General features: G+C 44.2%; 1 protein-coding gene across 1 annotated transcript in view; it reads right to left on the reverse strand.

Moving 5' to 3' along the window:
• Positions 1-20,974, reverse strand: part of NDUFAF6 (NADH:ubiquinone oxidoreductase complex assembly factor 6) — a 31,011-nt gene extending 10,037 nt beyond the window's left edge. The window contains exons 1-7 of the mRNA XM_015409857.1: positions 20,762-20,974; positions 16,094-16,193; positions 12,666-12,788; positions 8,026-8,082; positions 7,415-7,517; positions 6,134-6,267; positions 4,833-4,934 (exon numbers count right to left, since the gene is read on the reverse strand). Of these exons, the coding sequence (XP_015265343.1) occupies positions 4,833-4,934; positions 6,134-6,267; positions 7,415-7,517; positions 8,026-8,082; positions 12,666-12,788; positions 16,094-16,193; positions 20,762-20,967 (825 nt within the window). The 5' untranslated portion in view covers positions 20,968-20,974. The remainder of the gene's footprint in view (positions 1-4,832; positions 4,935-6,133; positions 6,268-7,414; positions 7,518-8,025; positions 8,083-12,665; positions 12,789-16,093; positions 16,194-20,761) is intronic.
• Positions 20,975-21,868: the final 894 nt, after the last annotated feature.

Raw genomic sequence — 21,868 nt, forward strand, 5'->3', positions numbered from 1 at the left:
CAGTAGCTTGCTTCTTTTCTCCAGGGTCGGGGACAAAGGATGGCACTAGGGGAACAGCAGTCCCAGAGACACCTGCTCAAATGTGGAGTTCCTCAGGGGGCAGTGCTTTCCCCAATGTTGTTTAACATCTATATGCGCCCCCTTGCCCAGATCGCCCGGAGGTATGGGCTAGGGTGCCATCAGTATGCAGATGACACTCAGCTCTATCTGATGTTGGGTGGCCAGTCGGACTCCAGTCTGGAAGACCTGAACCAGGCACTGCAAGCCGTGGCTGGTTGGCTCAGACTGAGCCGGCTGAAACTAAACCCAGCGAAGATGGAGGTCCTGTACCTGAGTCGGGGCGGTCTGGGGATGGGGATCCCTCTCCCGGCCTTCAACGGGGTGCCTCTGGTGTCGGCGCCAGAGGTTAGGCGTTTGGGAGTGCTCCTGGATCCCTCCTTAACTATGGACGCCCAGGTGGCAGCCACTGCCAGGTCAGCCTTTTACCACCTTCGGCTGATTCGGCAGTTGGTTCCCTTCCTCGACCGCGATGACCTGGCTACAACGAACCATGCAACGGTCACCTCGAGATTAAACTACTGTAATGCTCTCTACATGGGGCTGCCCTTGTCACAAATCCAGAAGCTGCAGCTAGTGCAGAATGCTGCGGCCAGGCTCCTGATGGGTCTCCCTAGATGGGAGCACATCCGGCCTGTGCTGAAAGCACTGCACTGGCTGCCAATAGCATACCAAATTTGCTTCAAGGTGCTGGTACCTTTAAAGCCCTATATGGCCAGGGTCCGGCAAACCTGAGGGACCGCCTTTCCCCACACATACCCCAGAGAGCACTACGATCGGAGTCACAACAGGGTTTGGGCTAGTGATTCCAGGCCCCAGGGAGGCCAGGCTCACTGCAACCAGGGCCAGGGCCTTTTCAGTGGTGGCTCCTACCTGGTGGAACGAGCTCCCGGAGGAGATCAGGGCCCTGCGGGACCTTTTACAGTTCCGCAGGGCCTGCAAGATGGAGCTCTTCCGCCAGGCTTTTAATTAGGAGCCGCCACTGCCACAACCACCAACTATTATCGTTAGTAACAATGGGGTAGTGGGCTGGCCCTATGAAAATAAAGCCACAGCATCGTGACAGATTGATTATCACTGAACCGGGATTTTGTATTACATCTACACTATGCCATCTAAATTTGATTGAAGGAAGAACATCACTGAGCACTTTAATTGTAAAATATGGTTGTTTTATGTGTTTTTATATTTGGCACATGGTGCCCTAAACTGTGAGCTGCCCTGAGCCTGTTCGCGGGGAGGGTGGGATAGATAAGTAAATAAATAAATAACCGCACAGGTCTGTTGGGCAAACCCTCTGGAACTCCACGTTAGCCTGCTGCAAAGACAAATGGGAGTTCAGTGGCCTTTATGGGGCCACAAGACTCCTGTTTATTTAAGGGCTGTTGTGGGAGAAGAAAGAAGAACCTTGGAGGAAGGAAAGCCTAAAAATGCAATTATCGCTTTTAGAAGCAGGACTACAGCTCACTCAGGTTGCTTACTGAACACAGGACAGCTTGACACGTTACGAAGCTAATTCATGCCAAAGCATTCCTTTAAACTATAAGGGGCAAGTTTAACATGTATCTTCCATCTGTTAAATGAGGATTATACGTAGCCATCTCTTTGCCTCTGCCCCAAGCTAGCAGGAAGAGGGGAATGGGGAGAGACATGAGAGGGGATGCTGATTTTTGACAAGAGGAAAGCCTTCATCCAACAGGGGAATTCGCACAGAGCCCTGCAAGGGGGACTGCATCCTCCAATGCATCACACTGCAGGATGGACAAATGGAAATGGGAGAGGCTATTCTTAGTGATACAGGATATGCCAGCATCGTTGGTTTTTATTTTTATCTTGCCATTTATGCTGGTATGTCCAGACATCCCAAGGACCACTTTAGGAAAGTCAGCACTTCCATAATTAGGTACTAAACAAGAACTCCATCAGGGTGAAAATGTAGACTACACGAACCATCTGAGGTATGTTTTGGGACACATTAACTGCCCTGCATTGGCCCAGCTGTTTGTTTTGGTTTTTTAATATATTTATCTCTGCAAGCAATCCAGATAAATGCAATATGTGAACAAGGCAAATTATACACAATCAGCAGCGATCCTGTATGTCTACAACATTTCTGCCAGCTATACTCACAGCAACTTGGTTTGCGTGCTACATTTGCTCCTCTGCCCAGCAATTCTGGCTGTGGGATTTGGGTGGGTGGAGGGGGTCCAAGGACCACTAAAGAAACTGGAGGAGCTTACAAATGGAGGTGGGGACAGGGCCAGCCCGTCATAGACAAAATTTAGGTAGTTGCCTATGGCTCTGGCTTGATGAAAGTGCCGTTCTGGCCTGCTTGCCGCCCTCCCCTCCCTCGCGGCGCAGCAAGTCCTCGGCTGAGAAGTTGAGGCACCTCGTTGCGGATCAGCCAGGGCGCATAGCCGGAGCAGTGCGGCAAACAGCGAGTGCCTCCCCACGCCAGCGGCTCCTCTGGCCTGGCTGCTGCTCTCCCGCTGCGGCTCCGGTGCCCGCCCCTCGACGTAGGCAGGGCCCACCTCTCCCGCACAAGCCTTTGTCCTTGGCCAGGCGCTGCCTCCGTGCTTGGTGCCCACCAGTGGCACTTGCTCCGCGCCTCTTTCCAAACTGTCTTTGGAGGCCGCCCAGACCGCAATCTGAACCCAAAGCTTCTCGGGGCCGCCCTTCCCACCTGCCCATTCTTTTCTTCTTTATGACACCCCCCCCCGTCTTCGTGAAGAGACAGGTGTTTCGCTGCGAGGTAGGTGGGGCTGAGAGAGCTCTGACAGAAACTGCTTTTTTGAGAACAGCTCTGACAGAACTATGACTTGCCCAAGGTCATCCAGAAGCTGCAAGTGGAGGAGTGGGGAATCAACCCCGGTTCTCCCAGTGCACTTAACCACTACACCAATGGAGTCTGAAAGTAGGAGGGAAGTGTAGAACTGCTCTGATCTTCCATGGGAATTTTATTAAAATCAGCATAATATACTGGGAACATATATCATTATTGTAGGGACAGTGTAATAACATGTCATCAGCTGTCTCAACCTTTCCCATTTGACAACGGTCATAAGTAGAGCTGGGTAGGCTTATAAAAAAGGGAGGGGAGGGGTTTATTCAGTGCTCAAAAGGGGCTCATATTTTCAGCCAGGCTGTGGTGGCAGAGGCGGAAATGGAAGGAACTGCTGGAGGGGGGGAAAGATTGTACATTGTTCCCCTCTCATCTGGCTGTACGTGGTAGATACTGGCTGCACACACTATAGAACTGTTTCAATAAAAGTTAACAAGATTTGAAAGGAATTCAGAAAGCTCTTTTAGAGCACAGACAGGGCTGTGAAAAGAGAGGCTCAAGAAGATACACTGAGATCAAAGACATCTGTAGAGTTTGGTTCAGTTTGATACATGACCAACTTGGAATGTATGAATAAAAACAATAAAAACTACCATGCACAATACCAAAACCAACAAAAAGACTCATATGTGCCATTATACCCCAACATTTCACAAATCTTGCACACATTTTGCCATAGAAACCACCCAAACATTTAGAAGAGTTTTTTCCTCCCCAACAATTGCCAAGTAATGCTATATCGTTGGGGGGAGGGGAGATACAGAATTAAGGCAACTTTAGTACTTGTGCTCCTAAAGTAACTTCTTGCCTATATTCAGATGTTACAGACAAACTCTAGATTCTTTGTGATGAGAATGAACCTGGTTTACATGCCCCCTTCACCATCATTACTCTTGCCCACCATGCTGAGACCAAAGACTTCCTAAACCAAAAAATCGATCTAACCATAATTTGCTGTGACAGCAGAATTCGTGTTTTTCAACCAACTAAAATTTGTTTCTGGTCCCCAGATTGGGAGGCTAAACCATAGTTTAACCCTAGTTTGGCATCCCAGTTTGTTGAAACATCCAAATTCAGGTGGGTTTAGGAAGTTAGGAACCACAGTTTATTGTGATGAAAGACTTTCTAAACCAGGAAGTCTTCAATCTCAGTTCCACATGCAAGGAGGAGGAGGAGATAAGAGGAGAAGCACAATGTCAATAAATAAACCACAGTTACTCTAATCACAAACAACCTTCAGAATAACACTGACAAGACACGTGTTCAAGGAGGAGATAAGAGGAGAAGCACAATGTCAATAAATAAACCACAGTTACTCTAATCACAAACAACCTTCAGAATAACACTGACAAGTGTTTGTGTCAAGCAGGTCTGCAGAGTTAGAATAATTCACATAAGCACAACCTCATTTTCTAGATCTAAAGGTTATTCAGCAATGCTAGTTTCACTGATGAAGACACATTTCATGCAAACACTTCTGAATTGCTATTCCCTCCCCTCCACCCAAAAGTCAGAAAATTAACCAGAACCTCTGCAAGCCCCTTTTTTGTTTTCCCAGGAAACAGGACCTTGCCTGACCTGCTCTCTCGCCCCTTCTAGCCTCACCTTGCGAACAACCAAACCAAAAATTAAACATTTGCAAATAAAATCATTCACCTTTTCCAGCAAGCTCCAATCTCAGGTTGGTTATGCTCTTCTGCTCACATTTAAACCTCAAACATGGTTTCTCAGCACCTACTAGAGGTAAGTGGAGCAAGATACAGATTCCACTTACTCAGAGTAGACAGATAAAGGCTATTAATCAGGACTGCACTGTCAGCCATCCAAGTGCCAAACTACAGAAAAGCCTCAAGAGAGGGGACCGGTTTTGTCAAGAAACATGTTTACAACATTGGGATTATACAGACTTCAGCAAAAAAAAGAAGAAACTCACGTGTTCCAGATGAACATGCGCCTGACTGGCAACATCATATATTACATCTTTCACTTTTTGCTCCTGTTTATGCCTTATGAAATCCTCTTGCGAAACACTGTGCTGGTATACCAGGAAGGGAAAAATAAAAGTTAATAACATTTCTGGTAAATAAATTAAAAGGAAATCAAAAACGACTTCCTCAAAGGCACATTACAGACACCTAATTACAGTATAACTTAATGAACACTTCTAATTTGCAAAGTCCGCCCTTAAGCCGCAATGCAACAGGTTCCCAACACTCCTTCCCAGTCGTGAAACAATGACAGGCTTCACATAAGACTACAGAATATTAATCCACATTCTATTGCTCAAGCAAGATAGTCAGACATACTAAATGCTGCCAGGCCCAGGTTAGCAGCTACTTTTCAGAACGGCAGCCTCTTGCAGTGATTAACAGCACTGGGTCCCATACAAGGATTGCTCCTGTAGCTGCCAAGAAAGGGTTCTTCAAACTGCTCCTCTCTAGAAAGAGCATCAACAGGGGCTTCGCCTCTCCTCCTCCAACACTTTGGCTGGGTCAAATGCTATAAGGGGAGGGTTCTGTCGCCCTACTGGTGTTCACACTGGTGAGGAAGGGGTTAAACAGTCCATTTGCCTGAAGTTGAGGTGGTTGGATCAGAATCCAAGCTTGGGGACAGTTGCTTAAAACCTATTGTACATTTTTTTAAAAAAGAAAAGAGCCTACATTTAACACTATCAGTTTTCCCCAAAGACTTTCCTTAGGACACCACATTTTGTTGCCTTTTTTTCCCTTTCAGATCAACCCTCCTGTTTATTTCGCATCTTGCACTGTAATATAACCAAGTGGGCAGGGGACACATAATTTATATGCTGTGCAGAGCATGACTTCTGCCGCGCATTCCACACTTCAGGGTATTACACCTCCACCAGCCAGAGATCTCTGAAAGTTTAAACCAGGCCTTAGATTAATAGGGAAAGGAGTGCTATTTCACACTGATGACTTTTTCAAAGTGCAATCTCTTGTGGTCACACACATGTGCCCAAGTGTAACCAACAGACCATCAAAAAGACAGTGAGGTTAAGATACAGTAAGGTCAGATAAAAGTCATCCATAATTTTCTTGATCAGTGTTTAACCGCTGGAAAGCAGCCACAGTACATGGCTAAGATGATCCTTTTCAATAAAGGAGTGATAACTACAGTAGCTAAAAAAAATTTTAATCACCAAATTTCATTTGAACAACCTAATCACATGCACGTGTGTGCGTGTGATGTTGATTCCCAGCTGAATCATCCTACCAGCATACACATGTCCACAGGCAGAAACACTTTCCCTCTGCTAGCATGGTACGGAGTTGCTCTTAAGCAGGTCACAATGCCTTGCGCCTTCCCGATGTGACTGGCAGCATGGTCAGCATGGATATCCTTCACACCTGTACTTGAAGAAACAGACATTTAAACACACTGGAATCACAGCTGCCCTGGCCTGGATGGCTCAGGTGAGCCTGCTCATCAGAAGCCAACCAGGGTCAGTCCTAGTTAGTATTTGAACGGGAGACCACCGAGGAAGTCCAGGCTCGCTATGCTCAGGCAGGCAACGGCACACCAGCTCTGTTTATCTCATGCCTTCGAAACCCTATAGGGGTTGCTATAAGTCAGCTGTGACTTGACGGCACTTTTCACTGCCACGGCCGCAACTCTAAGAAGACTCATTGGAATGCAAAGTTCTAATGAATTCAGTGGGACTTACTTCCAAGTCACCATTACTATAGGGGTTGCTATAAGGGAGGAGGAGGAGGAGGAGGAAGAAGAGGAGGAAGAGGAGGAAGAGGAGGAGGAAGAAGAGGAGGAGGAGGAAGAGGAGGAAGAGGAAGAAGAGGAAGAAGAGGAGGAGGGGGAAGAGGAAGAAGAGGAGGAGGAGGAGAAGATTGGATTTATACCCCGCCCTTCACTACCCAAAAGTGTCTCAGAGCGGCTTACAAACTCCGTTCCCTTCCCCTCCCCACAACAGACACCCTGTGAGGTGGGTGGGGCTGAGAGAACTCTGACACAAACTGCTCTTTTTCAAGGACAGCTGTGCCAGAGCTTGTGACTGACCCAAGGTCACAGCAGCAGGTGCAGGTGGAGGAGTGGGGAATCAAACCCGGTTCTCCCAGATTAGAGTCCGCATACTTAACCACTACACCAAACTGGCTCTCCAAGACCCCTCCCCACTCACTCATCCTCCCTTGCAAGTGTTCCCCTTCAAGCTGCTTTAAACGACATTTCTCTCTGCCAGACTGAAAATAAGCTCAATCACGAAGGAAAGGGGGAAAGAACGGCGAAAATTAATTTGTCAGGGAGACCCTGCAGGTGGTTAAGCAACCCCCGCGGCCTAATTACTCCCTACAAATGCCAACTACCCCCACATTACCTTGGCAAATGCAGGGCTTACATGTGTCAAGATAACATGCAGATGTGCCATGAGAAGGCCATCTTGGGTAGTTCTATTTAAACAGACGCTTTTCCATTTTCCATCACTAGGAGTGATGCACTTTAGACTAAAAAGTGTTCTCAGTATTACTTCAGAAACGCACCTACCAAGTATTTCCAGTGTAAGATAAAGGAGTGCACTCTGAGTATTTTCTGCATATGCTTCCAGTTCATTGATATTCCGATACGCTCTATCATCCAAATTCTTTTCCTAGTTTGAACACAGAGAAACAGCCTGTTTTCTAGTGTACGTCTGCTATGAACAATTTACATAAAAATGATATTAATTGTCTTTAGATTCCTCTCTTCATGTAATTTTTTAGTTTTTTAAAGACCAAAGTTATAGAATGCTATGAGGCAGGGGTACAATGACATCCTTCTTCACACTTTTTAGTCCCTCCGCCACCACACCTTCATAACCCTGCCATGATAGGCAGAAACAACACGTGTAAGTTTTACACCAATTTAACTGCTCTGGCATAGTTTGGTGATATTAATCTGTTAGAGGTTGTCCTATGTTCCCTTTAAAAGCTAAATTCCCAGGGTTTCCTGGAAAGTGGGAATGACCATTCTACAAGTACATAGTGAATCTATGCCCATGGCAAAGTCTATAACTATGTTCTAACAGAAAATAACATTTGCCTGTTTCAACACCAAAACAAAGCAAAATAAAAGAATGCTTACATATTAAGATTATGTTCATTTAAAAAAACTCTTACCCGTTCATCAATAATCTTCATAAGCCACTTTTTGGTCAAGTTTTGTCTCTTGATAGCCTAGAAGTGGTTGAGCACAAATTCATCCTTTATGTATGTTTATTTTACAATACAAGGAAAAACCAACCAATAAAGTAGCTGGGTCTGAGATACTAAAAAACCAGACTCACAAACAGCAGCCTCCCCCCACCACCACCACCACCACCAAAAAGGGGCATATTTTGCCTGCACGCTTTTCACTCTTTTCTCCACAATTCATACATGGACAGCTTCAAGTGGGAATTAAATAAGCATATGGAGCAGAAGTCCATCAGTGGCTATTAGACACAAGGTATAGATAGGAACTCTCAGGCTGGGGCAGGTGATGCATTGTATTCTTGGTGCTTGGGGGGGGGCAACAGTGGGAGGGCTTCTAGTGTCCTGGCCCCACTGCTGGACCTCCTGATGGCACCTGGTATTTTTGGCCACTGTGTGACAGAGTGTTGGACTGGATGGGCTATTGGCCTGATCCAACATTAGCTTCTCTTATGTTCTAGAACATAAAATATGACAGAAAAGAACTTTATAAAAGGCAGCCATCAAAAGGAAAAATAGACTAAACTATTTTACTGACATTCTCACAGATACCTTGAACTCATAAAGTTGTCAACCAGACACTTTGGTTCATTAAACTGGAAATTTTGCCTTGAGAACACTTAATTCAGTTTGGAGAATCTGATAGTTCAAAGGGGACAGTGTGGAGAATGCACACCTTCAGGCGGCTTCCACACCAGGATGATTCTCCATTGCGCTCTCACTGCTACTGGGAGGGCAGAGGCATTCCTAGTGGCAACAAAACCTCCACGTGGGCAGATCCTCTATGCTTTCCCATCATACCTGCTATTCCATCCCCCCTGCTGCCCATCAAGTCCAGCATTCTGTTCCCACAGTGGCCAACCAGCTGCCTCTAGGAAGCACACAAGCAAGATGACTGCCTGTGCTCCCCAGCATATAAAGAGGCATACTGTCTCTGGTCCTGGAGGGAGTAGATGTCCATAGCAATATATCTACTTTCAGTTTAATAACAGCAAAAAGCCTGACAGTAGTGCGGTTGTGGTGGAATTGTGGGTGCAAGGGGGAACGATGAGGCAATGGTGCCAGATGTGCATACAATCTTTATAGAAATATTGTACAAAAGCAAATTTGGGGAGATATGCAGCAGAGTCACAGAGAACCTGGAATATGAACAATCTGCATGAAGATGATGTGCAAAAGAGAAAAACTGCCGCCATTTGAGGGGAGGGGAGAGCCTCCATGCAGAAATGAGCTAAAACAGGAAAATCAGCCTTGAAAATGTATTTAAACATATCCTGTTACAGAAGTTTATTAAGCAAGGCATGACAAAGAGTATTGGGAAATCTAAAATAAAAGAAAAGTTACTGCACGTTAAATGTTATGATGTGATTGAAAGCCAAGGAAAAAAATACTTTGTTGGTATGGTACCAGTACTGAGAAAAAGGCAACAAATTTAGCAGGTATATTTGTCCTCATAAAGTATTCATGATGACCTCAATGTAGTTAAGATCCTGAAATTTGCAAAAATTGATGCATTGGTCTCTTTTACACTCAGGAATTTTACAGTGTTAATAGTGATTGGATATAGAACAACATTTGCACAACTCTAAGAAATGCTGGGGAAGGGGAAGTTAGACCCCTTGCATTTGGATATTTATAGACAGACATTTAACAGAGTGGCTAAGAAAACTGGAACCAAATGTTCATACACTGATATAAAAACAATATCAAATATATCAAGGCTGCAGTTCAACAGCTGCTGAGGATTTGCACAGCTTGCAGGAAGTCCCGGGTTCAGTCTCCAGGTAACACAATCTGGCAGTAGGTGATGTGAAAGGCACCCTTCCTGAGGCTCTAGAGAGCCTCTTTTAGTCAAAATAATACAAATGGTCTGATTCACTATAAGGCAGCTTCATACGTGTAAGGGGCTTCTTAGCATAGATTTCTCAAATACTGCTGAATAAAGATGATACTTACAGGCCTATTTGTATGTAAAAATCGAGGGGGAAATTGGGTCTTGTTCTACTTACTACTATATGGAAATATGCACCGTGGAAGAATAATTATTATGCAGTACATTCCAGTTTAAGAGAAGACCCTTTACAAAATATTATAGAAAATTTTACAGCTACCGGTAGTTATCAGAACTGTTGGAACTGTGATCAGGCTGGCAGGGATTTCTTTTTTTTTATGTCAAAACTTTTATTTTGGATATAACAACACATTCAACATTACATTACATTTCTATTATCACATATCCCTTTCTATTAACTCCCCCCCCCCCTTTGGTGGCTTCCCGCAATGCTCTTCCCCCCCTTTCCCATTTATATTTCTATTTTCCCTTTCCCCTTATTCAATTGATCTTGCAGCTGGGCAGATGACCCACAATATAAACAGAATTTTGAAGGCTAACCTAATATTTGATCACCTATTTGAAAGGAGCAACTCCTAGAAAAACAGCAGTAGTGCTACTTTCTATGCTGGTTGCAAAATTGGAAAATTCAGAATCTTTGCAAGTAGAGTGAATGGTCAATTAATCTCTGGGACTGAACTCCAATGAGTCATATCACCTATTCTATTCAAGTGAAGGAAGGGCATCAAAATACATGCAGAGAGAAAAGGGGATGTGGTTTAGGATGTTTCAGAACATTAAGCAGAACAGTATTAAATATAGCCACTGCTCTTTGTTATGAGAAGTTTCTGTCTCTTTCCATATGTGTTTGTAGGTACAGGCGTAACACATTCTATATTCATGCCGAATATGAAGTAAAAATGTGTTACTTATGTAATAACTTCATATAAAACTGATGTGTAACTCCAAATGCAAACCAACTACAAATATGGTATGTGATGAATAGAATAGAAAAATATTAATTACTGTAACAACAGAACAGTGTTGTCGCTGAGTCAGAAAAGAAAGGAAAAACAACATTTTGACTCATTGACAGCCTTCCTCACAAAAACCAGTCTGGACAAGTCCACAACCAACATGTATAAAGCTATACTAGGCTCAGAAAGGAACAAGCAGGGAAAGGGGGTACGGAAGAAACAAAACTCACCAGGAGCTAGTGTGAAATAATGTTTGGAGAGTCAGACAAGAGACCTAGATTCAAATCCCCACTCTGCAGTGAAAGCTTAATGGGTGACTTTGGGCTAGTCAGTCTCTCTGAGCCTACCTCGCAGGGTTTTTGCAAGGACAAAATGGAGGAAGATGGAGAGGCTCATATGTCTCTCTGAGCTTCCTGGAACAGGTTAGAAATCTGACAGGCAGGCTTTGCAAAAAGACTTTGACAGAATCGATCCAGCCACTCCCAGAAGGGAGAAACTAGTGGGTTGGGAGGAACAGAACAGCTTGCACACGTGCATCTGGCCTTGCCTTGACACTAGGGATGGGCATGAACCACATTTTTGCAGTTTGGTTGAAGCGGAATGGTGGGGAGCTACCCACCACTCAGCTGTTTTTCATGAAAAGCCACAAACAGCATCAAAATTTGTGAAAGTTCATGGTGGTTCTTCAGTTCGTGAACACTGCTTTGTGAACTACAAATCACCCAAAATTCGTGACAAACTTTAGTTTGTCAGCAAGTTTGTGCCCATCCCTAATTGACACCCAGGTGAAAGTACACTTATCCTGTTCCAGAGCATCAAGGCCACTCTGCAAGCACTCTCATGGCCTTCAGTCCAGTATACCCATCCCTGCCTAAGGACAACCTCCCCAGAAAAGCATATTCTGCAAATTTAAAGCAGATATCTGCCTGCTGTACATTTGCACTGATTGGCAAATGCCTCCATGTTACCAGTCAATCAACTCTGCCCATCCTTGGAATAGTTTTATGCTTTAAAATAAATTTACCTTTTCAAAAATATTAGTAAGAGACAATGAATGAACAAAAAACATTTGCACAGCTGCTTTTTTATATATAGATACAGACAGTGTGCCTGAAGCATGGGGGGCAGTGCACAGAGGCAAGACTGAAGGCTGAGCTAATGTGCAATTTGCACATGTGATATTTAAGACATAAAACCATGCTCATCCAGTGGCTGAGAGACATTGTGAGTGTGGTTTTTTAATATTAAATCTGCCTTCACTCTTTAATATAACCAAGATTCTGTACTTCTTATAAAGGGATTTGAATCCCAGGAACCATAACCAAGAGCACAAAATACAGTGTGACCAGTAGTTTTGTAGTAATTGCTTTACTCTAACAGGAAGCAAGCTCCATTTATTTATTTATTTTCAGAAATTAGGCTTAACTGCCCCACAAAAATGCTTAGAATGGCAGCCTTGCACTTACCTCCTTAACTCATCAGGTGAAAGCCACATCCATTTCAATGGAACTACATTTCATATTATGCTTTGTTGTTCCCTGACATACCTGAGAATTGTGTTAAGGGAAAAAACTTAAGCAAACCTTTCTAGTTCTTGGTCTTCCTAGTACTATTACATTTTTACTGGATGTCTTATGCTGCCTGATTGAACTGTTTTCTATAGTTTATAATCTACCTTTCGGGTCTTTTTTAATTTAATTTTTTCCTTGAGATCAAGGAACAATTACCACCGATTTTTTTTTACCACAAACATATTATACCTTCCACAGTTCTCTAGCAACAGGCTGTTGGGGTGCATTATCACGATATATGTCTTCTACAGCTTTCCTCCAAAACTCTATACGCATCAACCCAATGGTCTTCTGAGTTACTGCATCTTTAATCTGGAGCAGAAGCATAGGATAAGTTAACTTTACCTCAGTTTTCTACTCTTAAACCAAATTAATCCACTGAACCAAATTCTTTTTCTTAATGTATTTGTACTAGCAACATATACCAAATACATTTTTTCACCACACACATGATTTAAATCATCCTTACAACACACAGGCTCTCTCACATAATAATTACACCACCCAGAACTCCACTCAACAAGATGTTTTCATACTTATAATGCTTTGGTAGAAATATCTTCAGCTGAAAATAATTCTACAAGGACCTTAAAAGTTAAATAATGTTGATATTTTAGTGTATTTCTCATCAGTTATTACCCCAAAATAATTATTATTTAAAACATTCTAATCCGTTTTTCCATCTGAGGATCCATCTGATCCACAATAAGTGACCATAACCTACTAAAAACAGTCTCCCATTAGAAAAAAAATGATCAGCACCATAAAACAATGCTAAGCACTACACTAAGTACTCACAATGTTCCAAAACATCGAGTCAAAAACTCCATGAACAGTGGACTCTAGCTTCATTCTCACATTTTTTGTTAACTCTTGCACTTACATAATTTGCTGCTACATTCTCACATTTTTTTTTTGTTAACTCTTGCACTTACATAATTTGCTGCTAGCCATTGATCTCACCGGCCACCTGATCCAATTTCAGCTCTGCCCATGCCCCTTGGTTCTGAGTGGCCTTTCCTAATGGCTGCCCCCACCCTCGTTTTTCCTGTAAATAAACCTTGAAGAGATTTTGTTCCATTTGTTTGAAGAAGTGTGCTTTGCACACAAAAGCTTACACTTCGAATAAAACTTTGTTGGTCTTAAAGGTGCCACTGGGCTCAAACTTTGTTCAAGTGGCAGACATACTGAAATCCCTCTGAATGAGGGTCCTCTTCAACAGACAATAAATGGATAGCAGAGATGCAATTTCCCATGGAAAACCATTCCATAACCATGGCACTGCTAACAAGAAGTGGCCACCCACCATACGTCAGTCAGTGGAGACACACGATGAAGGGTCTCCAGAGATTACCTTGGTTTGGATACTACCAACTTTTTTTATCTCACCCAGTTCTTCCCCTCAACATAGCCCCTGTCCCTTGAGACTTGTTCACATACATCTCACTATTGTCAGTCGTTCTGATGGCCAACAGTGTCCTATCTCTCTTTCAGCAGCAGAAAAGCTGGTAGAATCCCACTCCTATAAAGGTAAAGGTTTCCCTTGCTCGAAAGCCAGTCGAATCCGACTCTAGGGTTGCGGTGCTCATCTCCGTTTCAAAGCCGAAGAGCCAGCGCTGTCCGAAGACGTTTCCGTGGTCATGTGGCCGGCATGACTAAACACCAAGGCGCACGGAATACTGTTACCTTCCCACCAAAGTGGGAAGCTATTTATCTACTTGCAATTTCTTGCTTTCAAACTGCTAGGTTGGCAGGAGCTGGAACTAGAGACGGGAGCTCACCCCGTCTTGCCGCACACTCGGGTCTCGAACTGCTCAACTACCGACCTTCCACAGCCTGCAGTTCAGCGTCTTAACCACTTGAGCCACCGCAGCTCCACTCCTATAGGGCTATCTAAATAAAAAAATCCCAAAATAAAGCTACAAAAGATTTCCTATCACCTCTTATTACAAAGATCTGTTATATTTTTAAAAGGGCTCTTAAGGGTTGAGAAAGTTGATTATTTCATAGCGTCAATATATGTTATGAATGTACTGTTGTATATATTGTTCAAAATAAAAAACACTTATTGAAAAGTACTAACCTTGCCCAAATGGAAAAAATTAAATAACCCAAACCCACCAAAGTAACATCATTTACAATGAAGCCATCCAAGAAGATCTTGACGAAGAGCACCTTTGGTAGAGAGTCCTGCCAGAATTGGACACAGGTAAAAACAAAGACAAAGAATCTGCAGAGAAGCTGGATGGATTTTTAACATACAGTTTTCACCAATGATAAAGTATCTGAACAACTATGTCAGAGGGGATAAATAATGAAGTTTTAAATTGTACACATGAATTAAAAAGTAACAACTCACTGGTGATCATTCACCTGGGAGCTCTTTAAAAACAAGACTTAACTGTGAAATGGTTAAACTATTAACCAGAATATGTAACTTATGAATGAAAGCAGCCTACTTGTGAGCAAACTGTAAGGTGGCCAAGGTGATATCAAGTTTTAAAATTATATGGGGAAGTAAATTATAGATCAATCAGCCACCATTCAGGTGAATTAGTGAAAATTATTATTTATGCAGGGATTATTAAATTTATAGAAGAACAAGCCTTGCTGAGGTAAAATAATTCAGCAAGGTTTCTGCTAACACCCTCTTGCATCATTAACCTTTTAGAATTGTCTAGCAGCACCAGACAGAAACAAAGGGGTGATCTAATACTTGGCACTTTCAAAAAGTCATTGCCAAAGATCATCATCAAAGGCTCCTAAACAAACTTAGCAGTCATGGGACATGAGAATTGTTCCTGTTATGGATCAGTACCTGGTCAAAGCCCCAAAATAAACTAAAAATAAGTTGACCTTATAAATGATCTGGAGCTAGGACCAATTAGAGAGCCAAGGTCATAAATGACATCTAATTACCCAGGGCAGTAACATCTCAGATCTCTCCAAACAAGACTATTGTGTAACAGCTTGGCAGATGAGAAGCCATTTAAGCTAACAAACATTAGAAACATATGCACACACACCCCAGTGAGCAGTGACTCACAAAAGCTCATACCCTGCCACAAATTTTGTTAGTCTTTACGGTGCTACTGGACTTCTGCTCTTTTCTACTGCTTTTCATCCCAGTTTCACAGGTAAATGCTATTGGCTGTAACTATTTAAGAAAGACAGGAGTATTTTAAGAAAGAAGCAGAAGTATAAAGGAGAAATCCCATCACTGAATAGGTAAGTGTACCGTGGCTCTGAAAAAGGCAAAGAAGAGATTGGATTTATACCCCGCCCTTCACTACCCAAAGGTGTCTCAGAGCGGCTTACAAACTCCTTTCCCTTCCCCTCCCCACACCAGACACCCTGTGAGGTAGGTGGGGCTGAGAGAGCTCTTGACAGAAACTGCTCTTTTTCAAGAACAGCTGTGCCAGAGTTATGGCTTGCCCAAGGTCATCCAGCCAGGTGCAAGTGGAGGAGTGGGGAATCAAACCCGGTTCTCCCAGATTAGAGTCTGCGCACTTAACCACTACACCAAAGTGTACCGTGGCTCTGAAAAAGGCGAAATCCATGTTAAGAATCACAGGTCTTTCGCTCAACATTTCACCATGGAATATTTTAATACCTGCCTGAGCCAGTTCTATATTGAAAGCTCTCAGGGCAAAAACAGAAGAGCGCGATTCTGCTGGCAGTAGTAATGAACAGAGGAAGCCTTCATAGTCACGTTTCCTGGACAGGACAAACAGAAACAGAGGCAAAGTTATGTTTGTGTCACAAGTTCATGCAACAAAAGCCAAATTGAAGTAAACACAGTGTCTCTAGTTCAAGGAATACAGGATGTAATTGCAAGCTCTCCCCCCCAAAAGAACAAAAACACTATGTGGTAGATGTTATGGTGAAATACTTGGGAGATCTATGGGAATGTTTGCAGTTACGTAATCCCTGTGAGTAAGTGGCAAAAAAAACACTGAATATATTTACCACATCCCATTTGGGACTACATACGCCAAGCCGTGTATCTATTTCCAAACAATCCTGAGGAGGATCCTGTTTCCCGTCTTGATTCAGTCATTTTGAGGGAAACCCACACAGCCAATCTGTCTCTCTCCCATTTAAATACTCAGCTCACATGGCAGAGCAGAATCCTGTACCAGTGATTCTTAAACTTTGGAAGCAAACCCACACAGAGTCACATCCGGGGCTCCTTCTTGGGAACCACATCGCAAGCCATCGTGGATTGGATTCTGTTCCCACAGCAGCCTTCTGCAACCCTGAAAAGGCATCCTGAAGGCCAAAGGATCCCCATGTACGAAAAGTCACTGGGCAAGAGAGGGCCGACTACAGTGAGGAATGGGATGCAATCACCACACGCGCTCCTCTAACTGAGCTCTTGGCTCTGCCACTCTCCCTCTCTCAAGCTTTCTTTGGGTGGCTGAGTGAGGAGGGATGATTTCACCTAATTCTCCTTCCTCATTGTGGCCTTTCCTGTGCCCCACAGCTTTTTGTCCTGCGGCCCAGCAATGCATTTTCAGAATTACAGAGGGCTGCTGTGGGAAGGGCAGGCGGGGAAAGCACCTTGTGTTGCATTCTCATGCAATCCTATGGGATTCCAGCAATTGTCTAAGAAGCTGACCAGGGAGCCCCCAGCATTAAAATCGAGTTCCTTCTACACTCAACTACAGCTATGCCCAACACACAAGTTTAAGAGAAAGGATAAGCACACCTAGGTTTGTCACAGACACACCAGTCCACTGAAACTCAAGCTGACAAAGTTTACCAAACCTTGTCCCATTCCCTGCACTCAGTGAATTCAGTACAGCTCCAAAAGCTGTGGAAGTAGAGCTTACACTTGGCATTCAGTCTCCAGCATTTTCCTTTCAATCATTTTCAACATAATGAATTCATGTGGATATTTTAGTGTTATTTCCAACACTATGACGCTAAAATAATAATTATTTAAACCTTTCTAACCCACCATTCCTTCTGAGGAAAGGTGTGCTTAGGAAGCACACTATTCACCACTCCAGGTCAAGACGGAGTGTACAACAATGATCCCATGTGCCAGCGTTGTTCCTGGGGAGGCATCCCAGTTGCCTCATCTGCAGCACAGGCATGAAGAGAACCAACACAGAAGTACTGAAACAGTGTGCTGTGCAGAGCGTCAGGTCTGGAATCCTTTACTGAAAATATCCACTTAAAAAGAAATTGCCTGTGTGGTACGCCCGTGTAAAATAAATGACAGTACTCTGGTGTCTACAGCAGGGGGGTTCCCAACCTTTTTGAGCCTGTGGGCACCTTTGGAATTCTGACACAATATGGGGGGGGCGCAGCCACAAAACGGCTGCCACAGCCTACCTTCAGTCACACAGTAAAGATCTCTGAGGTGTGGTGGCAGCTGCTGCCGATCCAACATTTTTAAAAATCTGCACAGCCAATTCATTCTCCCATGGCCAATCACAACCTTGCTAGGCAAAAGCCCCACCTGGCCCTGCTCACTTTCTAAAAATACTTGGTGGGTCCCAGGAAAGGTGTCAGTGGGTGTCATGGTACCTGCAGGCCACCATGTTGGGTATCCCTGGTCTGCAGCATCTGGAACAGCAGGTTTTATTTGCTCCAAGACTACATTCATGCAAATATTTCAGATGTTTAAAAACAAAGGGTTTCCTCCCCCACTCCCGACATTTAGCCAACAGGACCTGAAACAGAACTCAGGTTCCACTCTGGAAATGCATAAGAACAGCAACAACTTCTCACACCTGAGCATGCCCAGTTGTGGCTCCCACAATGTGGAACAGCCCAACCGATGTGGTCAGAAAGGCTCTTATCATTTCACAGAATGCATAAAACAGAATTGTGCAGGATGACATTTGTTCCAGGGAACAGAAATGTGACGGAATGGAAGTGTACAAGAGGTTGCTTTTTATAGTGGGAACAGAGTTGTGGTTTAAATTGTGGAAGCATTAAGCACTTTTTGTTCTTATCCCCTTTCTCCACCTTCTGAAGTGTTTACAATATACGATACTGTTTTTATTCTGTTCTTCTCTAACGCTGTGAACCAACTTTATTGCATTGTTTACTGCCTAATCATGTAATCCAGTTTTAGTGCATGTATTATGATGGTTTTATGGCATTGTTTTTATAATTCTGTAAGGTGGATGATAAACGACATAAATTAAAACTGTTAAAAGCGTTAAAAGCATTATTAATCTTAGCTGCTCATCTGCATTCTATTTCTTTACTGACAAATACAGGTCTTTGTTGGAATATCTTAACACTTCAATAGTGACAACTATGCTTAATTGTATACGATTGATTTTATTTTCCAGAGCCAACACTGTGTACCTACCCATGGAAATAAAGATACTTATGTTTAACAGGAGGAGGAGGAGGAGACTGGATTTATACCCCACCCTTCACTACCCGAAGGAGTCTCAGAGTGTCTTACAATCCCTTCCCTACAGGAGCCACCCTGTGAGGTAGGTGGGGCTGAGAGAACTCTCCTAAGAACTGTCCTTGAGAGAACAGTTCTGAAAGAACTTGTGACTGACCCAAGGTCACACCAGCAGCTGCATGTGGAGAAGTGGGGAATCAAACCCAGTTCTCCCAGATTAGAGTCCGCGCTCCTAACCACTACACCAAACTGTTGAGCAAAAATTAGTACACATACATTTCAAGTCTGACTATGTCTGCTGAGAGAAAGATCATTACTACTCAGGGCCCAAGCACAAGGGGGAAATGGGTACAATTTACCAGGGGCTTGGTGGACTCAGGCTAGCTGTAAACCCATTACCACAATGTGATCTATTTACAATTCAAGAAATAATAGGTTTTTTTCCCTTCTATTACATCACATGAGCTTGGACGCTACATGTGTTGGAATCCGGTGGGGGGATTACTTCACACACACCCCTTAAGCATAAGCACTGCTGCTACCTGGCACAAACTGAAGACCCCTTGATGGAGATACAAAAGGACTGCTTTCTTTCTGACAAGCGGAGTGGTGTTCCAGCTTCAAATGAATATCTGCCTTGAGTCTCAGTAATAAAGGCAGACTATAAATGGAGGTAAGATAAATAAATAAAAGGGGTGGAAACAGGATCTATATTGATTGAATGAGTCAGTAATGTCCTACTGCCATCATTGAGGACATCAGAGGGAGGGAAGAAGAGAGAGCCACGTGCAATACGCCTGGCTCCAACTCCACCTTCCAACTGCCATGAAGAGAGCTGTCAGGAAGATTGCAGGATACATCCAAATACCACTCCATCATACCTGGATACAACTCTGATGAGAATCTCCTTCCCATGGATGTTAATGTGATTTGTACTGGATTTTTAAAAATATTATTATCCTTGTGAGGTCCTTTGGGAGACAACTGTGGGATGAAACGGAGTCTAAAAATATAATGAACAAAGCAACACAAGTCCTCCTTTTGACGGGGCTGTAACAAGACTCCCTCAGTAGGTGGGGCTGTGACTTCCTCCGGTAAGCCCAGACCCGCCCCCCCCCATCTCCAGGTGGAGGACAGCAGCAACATCATCGTGGAAGGAGTCCAGGCCCCACGCAGCTTGGCCAGGGAGGATTCTTCAGGTTGGAGAAGTAAAATATTCCTTACCCATTTAAACAACCTGACATGTTGGCAGCCAGAATAGTATCTCTTTAAAACAGGGAGTTTACCTGACAATAAGCTGCCGCTCTTTAAATGAGAAACGATTACAAATTAAAAGCTTGGCTTTTGGGAAACGAATACATTTTACTTCTTGCTTTTAAGAAAGTGCTACTCCTGCAAAGGTTTTGCATAGGCTAGAGCCCACTTCCTCAGATTCAGTGAGCGGATCCTCGCGACATGGGCATTTTATGCAAGATTAGGGAGGGGGCCAGGATTGAGGGGTCACAAATAGCAGAAAATCCTGCCTTGGATGTAATGATGTAAAATCCAAACCTAGTTCAGACAACTATAGAGACTGTTCACCAGTGATGTCAAACGAGTTAACCCCTGTACTGAATAGGCAGTTTCAGATTTTACAAAGAGACGTAAAACTTGTGAAGAGTGAGAAACTCCCAAGTTGTTGTTTCCAACCTGGGCGGCCCAAACCCGCTGCAGCCCCGCCTTGGAAACGGAGCCGAAAACAACCTGCCACCCCTCAAGACGAGAGTTTGGTACTCGCGTTAGGAGTAGTTTATGTAAATAAGGGAGAGTCACGCCCAGCCGGTGGCTGCGGCTGCAGCCCAGGAAGCATCCGCACACAGCCCGCCCCGAGCAGCTGCAAAGACAGAGGAGTCGCCTTGGCACTCACCGCACCAATTCCATGCAGTAGGGCTCCTCTTCTCCAGCGGCCGGCTGGCTAGAAGCAGCCGCCACAGCCACCGCCGGCGCGCCCCCTCCGCAGCTCGCCGGGCACAGCAGCCTCCCTCCACCGCGCGAACCCCGAGGCTGCCCATAACGGGGAGCCGAACGTAGCCCCCCACGGCCTGCCCTCGCAGCGGTCACCGCGGCAGCCATTTTGCGGAATCCCCGCCCCCTCTCTTCGTGCGACACACCCTCTGCTGTCAATCCGTGCTTCGTTCCCGGTCTCGACCAATCGCTTTCTCGTTTCTGTCTCGTCTCTGGTGTCAATCACCGGCAGTGTAGGTCACAGAGGTAAAATCTCACTAGGACAATCTGAAACCGCCGGTTTTCTGGCTGACGAGTTGGGACGTGTGTGAGGGGGGACGTGTCTTCCATACTCAGAGTGGTCGTATGGATGTGGTTTGGGATCATTTTGAGGTGGCAGGTGAATGAGGTATAACCTCGGTTGCAACCTGAGGCTTCTTTTGTGGGGGATTTCTTTGCTACACTGTTGTGTGTGTTTTGCAACATGACTGTGATGATTTCCAGAGATGTAGACACATACAAGAGAAACTTGAAGTATGAATGTTGTGTAATTGTTCCATTCTCCCTACACTGTGTTATACTGCAATGGGCATCTGTTACTGCGACATTGTTTTTCCATGAATAAAGACAGAAAAAGTATCCAGTTTATCTATTTAGATATGTATACCCTGGTTTTCTTACCAACGGGGACTCAAAGCAGCTTACACCCCTCTTCCATTTTATCTTCACAACAACCCTATGAGGTAGACACAGGGGTCATTTAGTAGCAAAAGAGGTGCAGGAGCTCATTAGCATAAATTATTTGCATAACTTATTTGCATATGCCACACACCCTGACATCACCGGAAGTGTGTCAGAAGGCAATACCCACCACTCAGGCTCCACTGGGCTGTTTTGGATTGCTAGCTATGGGGGGGGAACGTGCAGATCTGCCCTCACAGAGGAGGGAGAGCTTGTACCTGAATAAAACTTGGTCTTAAAGGTGCCGCTGGACTGTTTTGGATTGGTAGCTATGGGGGGGGGGGAAGCT

Source organism: Gekko japonicus, unplaced genomic scaffold (genome assembly GCF_001447785.1).
Source record: "Gekko japonicus isolate JY-2015 unplaced genomic scaffold, Gekko_japonicus_V1.1 scaffold47, whole genome shotgun sequence".
Taxonomy (NCBI): domain Eukaryota; kingdom Metazoa; phylum Chordata; class Lepidosauria; order Squamata; family Gekkonidae; genus Gekko; species Gekko japonicus.